Below are 13,119 nucleotides of genomic sequence, written 5' to 3' on the forward strand. Positions count from 1 at the left end.
AGGTACGGAGGCACACGCGGAAAGGGCTGGCAGCTGAGGACGCAGCTGCCTTTTCAATCGGGAGAGAGACACAAGCTCCTGACTGCTCTGAACTCCAGTTCTGGGTGAGTCTCTGGGGACACAGACTCATATGGGGAGAAACTGGACTCTCTGAAATTGGGCGGAACTCGAGGGCGGCTTTCTCTCAGAGGTGCTTGCAGCAATTACCATCAGACACTGAGACCCAGAGCCTCTTAGGGCAGGACTGAGGATCAACTATAGCTGTTTGCTCCACCCTGTTGATTCCCTGAGACCCTGCCCCACCCAAGCTGTGCACAAAGGCTTTTGCATATGAATGGCCTGGCCCTTTGCAATCTGAAAATTACCTAACAAACTGCAGCTGGGTCAGAGAGACCCAGAACTTCCAAAAGAAGGCCCAAGGCCCCACAGCAGCATGCATTGCTTCACAACTGGGCCTCATCTGGGCACCTCCAAACCCCAAACAAAGAAGACGAATCTGCAGATCTCTCCATAGCTCCTGCTGGGTAGCCTCAGGAAGAAGCTAAATTTGCACCTCTTTAGAGATCCAAAAGCCAGTGTACCCAGTGGTCAGAGTGGGACCATCCAGATTACAACTCCTCAGAACCATAAGGGACACACTCAGGGGGCAGACTCAGTGAGCACCAGAGCCCCACTTAAGCAAGTCTTGCCCCATAAGGGTGTCTCCAGCACAGAAGCTTTCCTACCATAGACACAGCTGATTCTCAGAGCCAATTGGCCTGGAGGTCAATTCCTCCAGTGATACCTACAGCAATCAAGGCTTAACTACAACAAGACTGTGCACAAAGCCCACAAAGGGGTGCACCAAGAGTGTTCACCTCAGGTAATTGGGGAGGCTGAGCCACTGGGCCCTATAGGACACCTAGCACAGAAAGCCACTCTATCAACACAGGGAAGCAGCCAAAATGCAGAGACAAAGAAACAGGTCACAAATGACAGAAATGGAGGAAAGCAAACTACTGGATATAGAGTTCAAAACCACACTTATAAGGTTTTTCAAGAATTTTCTAGAAACCACCAATAAATTTAGTGAGACCCTCGAGGATATGAAAAAGGTCCAACTACAAATTAAGCATTCACTGACTGAAATAAAGAATAATATACAGAGATCCAGCAGCAGACTAGAGGATCGCAAGAATCAAGGCAAAGATTTGAAATATGAAGAAGCAAAAACACCCAACTGGAAAAACAAAAAGAAAAAAGAATCCAAAAATATGAAGATAGTGTAAGGAGCCTCTGGGACAACTTCAAGCATACCAACATCTGAATTATGGGGGTGCCAGAAGAAGAGAGAGAGCAAGATATTGAAAACCTATTTGAAGAAATAATGACAGAGAACTTCCCCTACCTGGTGAAAGAAATAGACTTCCAAGTCCAGGAAGCACAGAGAACCCCAAACAAAAGGAATCCAAAGAGGACCACACCAAGACACATCATAATTAAAATGCCAAGAGCAAAAGACAAAGAGAGAATCTTAAAAGCAGCAAGAGAAAAACAGTTGGTTACCTACAAGGGAGTACCCATACTAATGTCAGCTGATTTCTCAACTGACTATGCAGGCCAGAAGGGAGTGGCAAGAAATATTCAAAATGATGAATAGCAAGAACCTACAACCAAGATTACTTTACCCAGCAAAGCTATTATTCAGAATTGAAGGTCAGATAAAGAGCTTCACAGATAAGAAAAAGCTAAAGGAGTTCACCACCACCAAACCAGTATTACATGAAATGCTGAAAGGTATTCTTTAAGAAGAGGAAGAAGAAGAAAAAGGTAAAGATAAAAATTATGAACAACAAATACATATCTATCAACAAGTGAATCTAAAAATCAAGTGAATAAAAAATCTGATGAACAGAATAAACTGGTGAATATAATAGAATCAGGGGCATAGAAAGGGAGTGGACTGACAATTCTCAGGAGGAAAGGGGTGTGGGGGGTGCGGGAAGAGACTGAACAAAAATCGTACACCTGTGGATGAGGACAGTGGGGAGGTGGTAAGGGCAGAAGGTGGGGTGGGAACCAGGTGGAGGGGAGCTATGGGGGGAAAAAGAGGAACAACTGTAATAATCTGGACAATAAAGATTTAATTTTAAAAAATTCTCAAAGCAATCAACTACATGGAAACTAAATAGCATGCTATTAAACAATGAAAGGGTTGCCGAAGAGATCAAAGAATAAAATTTTAAAAAATCCTGAAAACAAATGAAAATGAACACACAACAATCCAAAACCTATCTGAAAAAGTTAAAGCAGTCCTGCTAGGGAAGTTCATAGCACTACAGGCCTACCTAAAGAGAGAGAGAGAGAGTAAGTTATCTAACATTACAACTTAAAGAATTAGAAAGAGAACAACAAGAATAGCCCAGAACAAGTAGAAGGAAGGAAATAATAAAGATCAGAGCAGAAATAAATGACGTAGAGACCAAAGAAAAAACACAAAAGATCAATAAAACTAAGAGCTGGTTCTTTGAAAGGATAAACAAGATTTATGGACCTCTAACCAAGCTCACTAGGAAACAGAAAAAGAGGACCCAAATAAACAAAATCAGAAACGAAAGAGATAACAACTGACACCACAGAAATATAAAATGTAATAAAATACTATGAATGACTTTATTCCAACAAACAGAACAACCTAGACAAATAGACTTATTCCTAGAAAAATACAACCTTCCAAATCTCAATCAGGAAGAATCAGAAAACCCAACTAGGCCAATAACTACTTATGAAATTGAAGCAGTAATTTAAAAAAATAAAATAAAATAACTCCCAGCAAACAAAAGCCCTGATTCAGACGGATTCGCAGAGGTGTTTTACCAAATATTCAAAGAGAACTAACCCCTCAACTCTTCAAACTACTCCAAAAATTTCAAGAGGAAGGAAATCTTCCCAACTCTATCTATAAAGCCAGCATCACTCTGATTCCAAAACCAGATAAAGATGGCAAAGAAAGAGAACTGCAGGCCAGTATCCCTGATGAACATAGACACTAAAATCACCAACAAAATTTTAGCAAACTGGATCCAGCAATACATGACAAAGATTATACATCATAACCAAGTGGGATTTATTCCAGGGATGCAAAGTTGGTTCCATATTCGCAAATCAATAAATGTGATACAGCCCATAAACATTACAAAACAGAAATCACATGATCATATCAATCAATGCAGAAAAAAGAATTTGACAAAATCCAACACCCTTTTTTGATAAAAACTCTCTGCAAAGTGGGATGCAGGAACATACCTCAACATAATAAAGGCCATATATGACAAACCTACAGCCAACATCATACTCAATGGTCAAAAACTAAAACCATTTCCTCTAAGAACAGGAACAAGACAGGTATGCCCTCTTTTACTACTCTTGTTCAACATAGTACTGGAAGTCCTGACTATAGTGATCAGACTAGAAGAAGAAATAAAAGGCATCTAAATTGGAAGGGAGGAAGTAAACCTCTCATTATTCGCAGATGACATGATACTCTACATAGAAAACCTTAAAGACTCCATCAAAAAACTATTAGCTTTAATAAATGAATTCGGAAATGTAGCAGGATACAAAATTAACACCCAAAAATCCATAGCATTTTTATATACCAATAGTGAACTCTGAGAATGAGAAACTAAAACAACAATCCCATTTACCATTGCAACAAAAAAAATTGAGATATTTAGGAATAAACTTAACCAAGGAGGTAAAAGACATGTACTCAGAAAACTACAGGACTTTGAAAAAAGAGATAGAGGAAGACATAAACAAGTGGAAGAATATGCCATGTTCATGCATTGGTAGAACTGACATCATTAAAATGTCCATACCACCCAAAGCAATCTATAGATTCAATGCAATCCCTATTAAAATACCAATGGCATATTTCACAGACCTAGAACAAATACTAGTACTACAAAAATTTATATGGAACCAAAAAAGACCCCAAATAGCTGCAGCAATCTTGAGAACAAAGAGCAAAGTCGGAGGAATCACAATACCAGATATCAAGTTATACTACAATGCCATTGTACTCAAAACAGCCTGGTACTGGGACCAGAACAGGCATATAGATCAATGGAAAGGAACAGAGGACCCAGAGGACCCAAGTCACTATGCTCATGTAATATTTGACAAAGAAGGCAAGAGCATACATTGAAGAAGAGACAGTCTCTTCAATAAATGGTATTGGGAAAATTGGACAGGTCAATGTGAAGAAAAAATGAAACTAGACCTCCAATTTACATCATACACAAGAATAAACTCAAAATGGATAAAAGACTTAAATTTAAGATGTGAAATAAAAAAAAATCCTCGAAGAAACTATAGGCTCCAAAATCTCAGACATCTCTCATAGCAATATATTTACCAATACATCTCCTAGGATAATGGAAACTAAGGAGAAAATAAATAAATGGGACTACATAAAAATAAAAAAGCTTCTGCACTGCAAAAGATACCATCATCAAAATAACAAGAGAGCCCACTGCACGGGGGAATGTATTTGCCAATGATACTTCTGATAAGGGGTTAATCTCCCAAATATATAGGGAACTCATACAACTTAACAAAAGGAAGACAAACAATCCAATCAAAAAAATGGGCAAAGGACCTAAATAGACACTTCTACAAAGTGGACATACAGAAAGCCAAGAGACACATGAAAAAATGCTCCAAGTCACTACTCATCCCAGAAATGCAAATCAAAACAATGTGATATCACCTAATACCTGTCAGAATGGCTATCATCAACAAATCAACCAGCGACAAGTGTTGGTGAGGTTGTGGAGAAAAGGAAACCCTAATACACTGCTGGTGGGAATGCAGACTGGTGCTGCCACGGTGGAAAACAGTATGGAGTTTCCTCAAAAAAATTAAAAATGGAACTTCCATTTGACCCAGTGTTCCCACTTCTAGGAATATATCCTAAGAAACCTGAAACACTCATCAGAAAGGATATATGCACCCCTATGTTCACAGCAGCGCAATTTACAATAGCTAAGACTTGGAAACAGCCTAAGTGCCCATCGGCAGATGAGTGAATAAAAAAACTATGGTACATTTACACAATGGAATACTACATGTCAATAAAAAAGAAAGAACTCTACCATTTGCAACAGCATGGATGGACCTGGAGAGTATTATGCTGAGCAAAATAAGCCAGTCAGAGAAAGATAAGTATCACATGATCTCACTCATATGTGGAATCTAATGAACCAAATAAACTGATGATCAATAATAGACCCAGAGTCATAGAAGCCTGAACAGACAGTTGAACCTCAGAGGGAAGGCAGGGGAGGTTGGTGGGAAGAGATCAACCAATGATCTTGTATGCATATATGCACAACTGGTGAACACAGACAATGGGATGTTGAGTGCCTTGTGGGGTGGGGGAGGGAGGACAGGAGCAGGCTGGAAGAGGTTAATGGGGGGGCGGGGCGGGGAAAGGAGAACCTATGTAATACTTTTAGCAATAATGATTCCTTTTTAAATGCCCAACTGGAAGGGGAAATTATAAATAAATGATGGACCAACTAAAATATGGAATATTATGCAAGCATTACATTTTATATCTGCAGAGCCTTTTTAATGAGAAAGATGTGTTCAAGAGATTATACTTTATAAAATATTTTCTTACACATATTATTTAATTAGTACTAAAGTTAAATATTACTAATTGCCACTGTTAAGTAGTCCTAAATAATAGCATGTATGTAACAGAAAACTAAATAAAACAGAAAAATAATTTTTTTAAAATAAAGAGATTATACTTTTTATTAAGAACCCATAAAAAAAAACTATATGTGGTATGATTTCAATTTCTTTTGATGGAAAATTATATGTTTGCATAGAAAGAATATATATGTGCTTTGTAAAAATACACATAGATTTTAAGAAATAAAATAAAATCAAGCAATGGAATGATGAACATTGGTCTCAGGTTATGGGTCCCTGATTGAGAAGGGGCGCAAAGGATGGGATGGGGTGAAAGTAATCATATAGTTACATAGAGGTCATTGTCAAGGACATGGCTTTTATTTGGGGAAGTGGGTTCATGCATTCTTATCACCTAATCAAAAATAAAATGAATATAACATCATGAAAAAAAAAAAGAAAATGTGGTACATATATGCAATGGAATTTTACTCAGCCATAAAAAGACACAATGAAATCTTACAATTTGCAACACCATGCATGGACCTAAGGGGTATTATGCTAAGTGAAATAAGTCAGACAGAGAAATAAATCAAATACCATATGATTTCACCCAGCTGGGGTGGCTCAGTGGTTGAGCATCGACCTATGAACCAGGCGGTCACAGTTCAATCTCGATCAGGGCATATGCCTGGGTTCCAGGCTCAATCCCCAGTGTGTGGTATGCAGGAGGCAACGATCAATGATTCTCTTATCATTTATGATTCTATCTCGCTCAGCCTCTCCTTTCTTCTCTCTCTAAAATTCAATAGAAGCATACTTTTTTAAAATAAAAATAAATAAATAAAAATACCATATGATTTTACTTACATGTGGAATCTAAAAAAACAAAATAAATGAACAAACATAACAAAAACAGACTCAGATATGAGAACAAATTGAGGGTTGCCAGATGAGAGGTGGGCTGAATGAAAAAGACGAAGGGATTAAGAAGTTCAAATTGGCAGTTACAAAATAGTCAGAGGGATGTAAAGTACAGCATAGGAAATATAGTCAATAACATTGTAATAACTATGTGTGGTGCCAGGTGGGTACTGGAAATATTGGGGAATCATTTAATAAAGCATATGATTGTCTAGCCACTATACTGTGCACCTGAAACTAATACAAAATAATATTGAATGTCAACTGAAATTGAAATAAAAATTTTAAATATACAGGCTATCAATAATGCTTGGTACCAAGTCAGTCATTTCAGGTCCAGGAAAACAACTACTTTCTGTGTTGGGACAGTTTTTTAAAATGATCCAGAAGCAAAAGTTATGCCCTGCTGCTGTGGCCTCTGCATCATGCATGACTGGATGGGTTTCCTAGCTGCTCTCCCATCTTCTTAACTGCATTTTATCTGTGAAAATGCTGAAATGTTTGCCTAATGCTCTTCTCCTTGTTACCCGGAGTATGTGCAATATGCCAAAAGCATAGCTCCTACTTTTGCTCCTTCTAAAAACAGTACTAAAGTAGGGTTGGGGGCACATCTCCTTTGAAGTTATTTTACTATTAATGGTGTCTTTACTACAGATTTTTAGAAATAGACCATTTATTAAGTGTACCCCAATCAAGTTTTAAAAAACATAATATTACCCACCACACCATACAAAAGTATGTAATCAGTCTAACTATGATATAATATACATGACGGTGAAAACAGTATGCTTTCACTACTTTTCTCATCATGTCACCAAATGTTTGGTACCAAAGGACATGAGGGCTTGAGAGTTCATAGTGCAAATATTATTTCTAAGTCATGACTAGTTGAATGTGTGAAGGTGTGAGTAAATTTGGACATAAAAAAACTAGCTTATGGTATGATTGCAGGGTGAGAGTATGGACAACTTTAACTGGGGAGTACGCAGACGATCTCTGGACAGTCTAGACAAGTGTGACATGCAGCTTCTGGAGGAGCACCAGCTTTCGGGAAGTTCTCCCAGCCTAGATAAAATGAACCATGAGGACTCTGATGAATCGTCTGAGGAGGAGGACCTGACCACCAGCCAAATCCTAGAGCACTCGGACCTGGTAAGTAAAGCTCTCCCACCGTAGGAACTGGCAGACTTGTTTTTGGAACTACAGCAGTAGCACAGTTTCCAGTTGCAGTTAAAGAAACTTCCAGAGCTGCTAAACTAAAATTGAACCATCATGTGGTGTCAAACTGAATCTCAGTAGCCTCTTCTCTGTAAGTTGTACATGGAAGCAAATGCTGGGGTATTTGTTTTATTATTAACAATCTCTGGATGCCATCAGATCTGTTAGGGCCTAGCTTTTCCCCAAATAACTTGCATTATGCTGAAACCTTTTAAAAATTCCTCAAATATCTGAAGTTTTAGGAACTATGACAGACAGACATTTTGATGTGGTTATCTGTAGATGTGGGTATTTGTGTGTTAAGGGTGCTGTGCCATCACACCAGGTCACCAGCTCCCATTTTTAAGTTCCAGTAACAGTGAACTATGTACGTTAAACAGGACCTATCAACCAACAACTAGCTCATACAATGGTCTGCACTCTTATGGAAAGAAGAATTAGAGCTTTTGTGGAAACATCACACTGTATTTTTCTTTCCTTTGCTTTGTCAACAGATCATGAATCTCTCCCCTTCTGAGGAGGTCAACCCTGTGGAATCGCTCACTTCAGCCTGTGACATGACCCCCGCTGACTCTCATTCCTTTAGCACTAGAATGGCTAGCTTTGACTCTTCTTTGCCTGATATGAATAGTCTTCAGATTTCTGAGGGTTCCAAGGTGAAGAGATTTTGGCAATTATGATTGTAATTTTCTTAAAGGAAAAGTCCTTCCAATTTTCTGAGAATTCTTACGGGTTGCATGTAGAGGATCTACCTTCATCTTTTTCTTCCTTCCTTTTTTATGTAATTGAGTTTGTGCACCTAAGCCTATGTTTTAAGTTGTTTTACCCTCATAACTTGAGCAGCCACTTCTTGTTGGTTGAAAGAGATTTAATAAGAGATCTTCTAGAAATGAAACAGTCTGCATTTTCCATTCAGCATGAACACAGCTGATTAATTACTGGCAGAACAAACTGGTATATGTCTGAGATCACTGTGACTGGGAAACTGCTGTTTTTTGTCATGGCTTTTATAAAACAATGTGCTGTTGAAGTGTGGGTGTGTGCATGTATTGGAGGAAATTTTTTCTTATGTAGGAACCAATTATACAATTTTTACATTGATTCAAGCCTCGCCTTTTGGCATACTATCAGAATTTTCAGTATTATGAACAAAACAGATTCACCCAAACAGCTCTAGCCGGGCTCTCTGAGGAGAAAAGTAAGTAATGAATACCATTTTCTTATTTAAATGGTCAGCTTAAAAGAAAAACCTAACAATGTATATTTAATTTAAAGCTTATTTATCAAAATTTCCAGAAAATATCCTCTCTGTAAAACTGTTAATTCCCACATTGTGTTCATATATAGGGTGTCCCAAAAAATGTACACACACTTTGAATAATTATAAAGGCATTTTTATTAAAATACATTTCATTTTTAAATTGACCTATCAGCTGTTAAAGTGTGTGTATATATATTTGTGGGACATTCTGTATGTGCTCTTCAGATTAGAATTTTGTTTTCTCATATTAGACATACCAAAATAACCTATTCCTGTTAAGATAAAGTTGTCTTTATCTTGATATTGGTCATAATAATATGTTTGAAAGAGAAAATAAAATAAGAAAAAATTTATAAAAGTATATTCTTTCTAATACTTCTAATGGAAAAAAAGTCATAATGTGGGAAAATGTAATATTCTGTATTCTTTTATGGTTCACTAAAAATAGATCTGAGATCTAGGAAAATCTTACATAATTTAAACCAAGAACAATCAACCAAATTGTATCACCTGAAAATATTGAAGGTTAAAGAAAAATTATTTCTAAGATTGCCCCATTGCAAAGGGACTGTGATCAAGGATTCTTAGAGTTAGTAGAGCCCTTTTTTAGCCAAAAGGGGGGCCAGAAAGGAAATTTATCTGACATTAAAACTCCAGAATCCTAAAATTAAGAAATTAAATTTCATGGAAAGGACATCACAAAATAAGTGTGAAGTTATTAGCACTTGATATTTCTCATTCTTGGAATAGGTATTTTTCTATTGTTAATGCTAAGTTATATAGATTGCTCACGAAAAGCATTATCTAAATAATACTATTTTATGGAAACACAGATATCATCTAATTCTATCAAGGGAAAGATTGAGTTTAATTTCTGGAAAGCTATCTCTGTTTAACATAATCTGGTTTCTGCTAGGTTTTATATACCTATGGTGTTACAAAGAGAAAATAAAAGATATTTTTATAAGAACTCAGGTTTCCCCTAATAGATTAAGTTTATGTACACTAATAACCCAGATCAGTCACCCATGGCCAGTCTCATTGGCACCACTCCAGTTTTAAAAAGCAGCAAGAAACAGATATGGATAAGCCTCCAAAATTCAGTATTTATGAGCAATTCCTTTAAAGACATGAGACATGCTAATTCCCTAACACATCTTTAAACACCCCTTTTAATTTCCCTATTAATCCTCAATTTAAAATACTAAATTGGTGGCAAAATGTCTATGATAATGCTCTAATTTATAAACATTTCTATTTTGCCCTGATTTTGTGTTTGTTTTAAGGAAATGATTCACTGAAGCATGTATGTGTCATTTCTCTTCTAGTTTGTAACACAGTTGTCTTCCTTCCTCTCATAAAGAAAAGTCAGTTCTATGGCTTTTTTTCCATTTTACTTGTTATGACTTAGTCCTGCCCCTCCCTGATCCCAGTTCTACCTGCCCTGCAACCCTTTAATTTTGCCGCTTATTCTACATTTTATAGTAATGGGGAAACAGCCCTTCATACATCAGTGGATCTCAGAGGGTTTTCAGTGTGGAAAGGTCTGTCAGTGTGGCAGCTCAGTGATCACTATGGGGCATTCATGCACACTGGATACATTTCTAGAACATCTGCTGTACTGTAACTGAGGGTTCTAAATCCTAATTTCCATAGGTGAGGAGTTCTGTGTTGCAGAGTTATATCTGGATAGGCTGGGGTTGTTCAATGAAAAGCATTCCAAATCCAGTGGTGGTGTTTCTAACCCCAGCTCCAGCTCTGATGAGATACTAGGAAATGCCTTTCTCACATGGGGCATAATTTCCTCATTAAATGTGGAGGTCAGAACAGGGTTACTGTGGTCTTTCCAATTTTAGCCTCTGTATTCCATAATCATAGTCAAATATGGCAACCTCCCAAGAGCCTCTTTGAGAACCATTGCGAAGAAGAATGAAAAGTAAAAAAAAGAATAGTACTTCAGATAGTTCCAGAGTCTGCTTATAGAAATTGATGACATTATAACTAGAAAACAAATGCCCTCAACTTCTGTCACTGTCAGGATTTCAGCCCTTTTCCTTTAGTTGAACAGACTTTCCCATATATTTTTATATATTAGGGGGTCTTTTCTCTTCATTTTCCAGGCTGAAGCTGTACAGGAGGAGGAGACCACCATACACGAAGATGATCTTTCTACTTCCATCAATGAACTCCCAGCAACTTTCGAATGTAGTGATAGCTTTAGTCTGGATATGACTGAGGCAGAAGAAAAAAGCAACCAAACCCTGGACCAGTTCACTCTGGCAAGGTAGAGAAGCCCTTGGCAGAAATGTGTGGTGCTAGTATGTGGCCCGTGACTCAAGTTGAATTTCATACTCACGCTGCTGGGACCTCCTAGTGAAGGAGTTCAAACTGATACATAACCTAGTGGGCTCCTAGTGGGTTGGAATCATCCATCTCCAGTGTAGGGCCTACGTGAACCAAAAAGGTTCTCATGTAGGAACTTATAAAGCCACAAAGTAACATAAAGCCAGTAAGGACATGGTCTTTGTGAGCTTTGAAAATAAGCAAGATTGGCAAGCCTCAGAAATGAGGAGTTCTTTCCATTTTGAGTTGAAAGACCAGAACAAGAGGCTCTTTATAAGCTAAAAACCTGTGCTTTTTCGAGCCGATGGCTTCTAGCCTCATATTTCTAAGACGAGTGAGATATAGTCAGTGAATACAAATAGGAAAAAATTTAAAGAGGAATAGAGATGTAAATCCTAATGTGGCATCTAGAATAAATCACAGGCTACAGGCTTACTTCAGAAGAAGAAAGTCAGAGCCCTAAAATCACTCCTCTGAACTTTGAAAATAAGTAAAAGTTTCTGATGTGGCTAGACAAAGGGCTCCTGTTACAGTGGCCGGTATCCCCCCACCAAACAGCTTATGGTAATGCCCAGAGGAGGATCTGCCTTTTAACTTTTGTTCATAATCTCTCCTTCATTCCTCTCTGCATTCCTCTTTCCTTTCCTCCTTCCACTTTCCTTCTGGGCATTTATGCATTTGCCTTCATTAAGGAAAAGGTAAAAGATTCAAAATTTTTGTTCTAATTTTTCACAATGAAAAATCCCAAGAATTGAAAAGGCACAGAAAAGAAGGTTACTGTGTCTGGAGAGTGGCCATCTAGACGCGTGAAAGAGAGTTGCTGAAGGCTAAAAGATGTACCAAATCTGTAAAAAGGAATTGGAAGAATCACAGAAATTCTAGAAGTGAAAATTCTATTTTTTGGACTCTCAGAGACCTTTGAATGAAAGCCAAATTCCCAGAGCATACCTCAAACAGAGGAATTGACAGAGTGGGACCCCTCATGAGGCTGACTCAGGAGTAGTACTTACACCACACTGTAAGAAAGGACATCACTTCTTGACACAGTCATCATTTCTTCCAGCTTTGGAGAAGGTGACAGGAGAGTCTCTCCCCCGCCCTCACCCTTCTTCTCGGCCATCCTTGCTGCATTTCAGCCTGCAGCCTGTGACGATGCAGAGGAAGCCTGGCGCAGCCACATCAACCAGCTCATGTGCGACTCTGATGGCTCCTGTGCTGTGTACACGTTTCACGTGTTCTCTTCCTTGTTTAAGGTACCGTGCTCACCTCAAGTCAAAACAGTTGGGCTCTCTTGGGAGCCAACTAACTTCTCATTTAAGAAGGGATTGCTGTTTAGTTCTGGGTTTATACTATTTTCTCCTCCAAACATATTCTCATATTCTCTCTCTCTCTCTCTCTCTCTCTCTCTCTCTCTCTCTCTCTCTCTTTCTCTCTCTCTCTCTCTCTCACTCTCTCTCTCTCTCTCTCTTTTTCCTCTGACTTCATCCTTTCTTCTGTTCAACCTTAATCTACTTAACCTTCTCACACTGGTATTGTGAAGATCTTGCCCTCAAATGACCAGGGGGGTGAGGGCATGAGTGAGGGTTGAAGGAGCAATGGGGGGATAAGGACACATATGTAATACCTTAATCAATAAAAAAAAAAATGACTTAGTCTGCCATGATGTCCTGCTCACTTCTACATTCTAG

At 38.2% G+C, this 13,119-nt stretch overlaps 1 protein-coding gene across 12 annotated transcripts in view; it reads left to right on the forward strand.

Moving 5' to 3' along the window:
• Positions 1-13,119, forward strand: part of FRY (FRY microtubule binding protein) — a 608,287-nt gene that overhangs the window by 526,290 nt on the left and 68,878 nt on the right. For 11 of the 12 annotated variants that reach the window (XM_059684112.1, XM_059684113.1, XM_059684114.1 and 8 more), the window contains 4 exons: positions 7,561-7,761; positions 8,322-8,483; positions 11,209-11,372; positions 12,495-12,684. In XM_059684112.1, coding sequence (XP_059540095.1) covers positions 7,561-7,761; positions 8,322-8,483; positions 11,209-11,372; positions 12,495-12,684 — 717 coding nt within the window. The remainder of the gene's footprint in view (positions 1-7,560; positions 7,762-8,321; positions 8,484-11,208; positions 11,373-12,494; positions 12,685-13,119) is intronic. The other variant, XM_059684111.1, reaches the window with a different exon arrangement.

The sequence above is a fragment of the Myotis daubentonii genome, chromosome 2 (assembly GCF_963259705.1).
Source record: "Myotis daubentonii chromosome 2, mMyoDau2.1, whole genome shotgun sequence".
Classification (NCBI taxonomy): Eukaryota; Metazoa; Chordata; class Mammalia; order Chiroptera; family Vespertilionidae; genus Myotis; species Myotis daubentonii.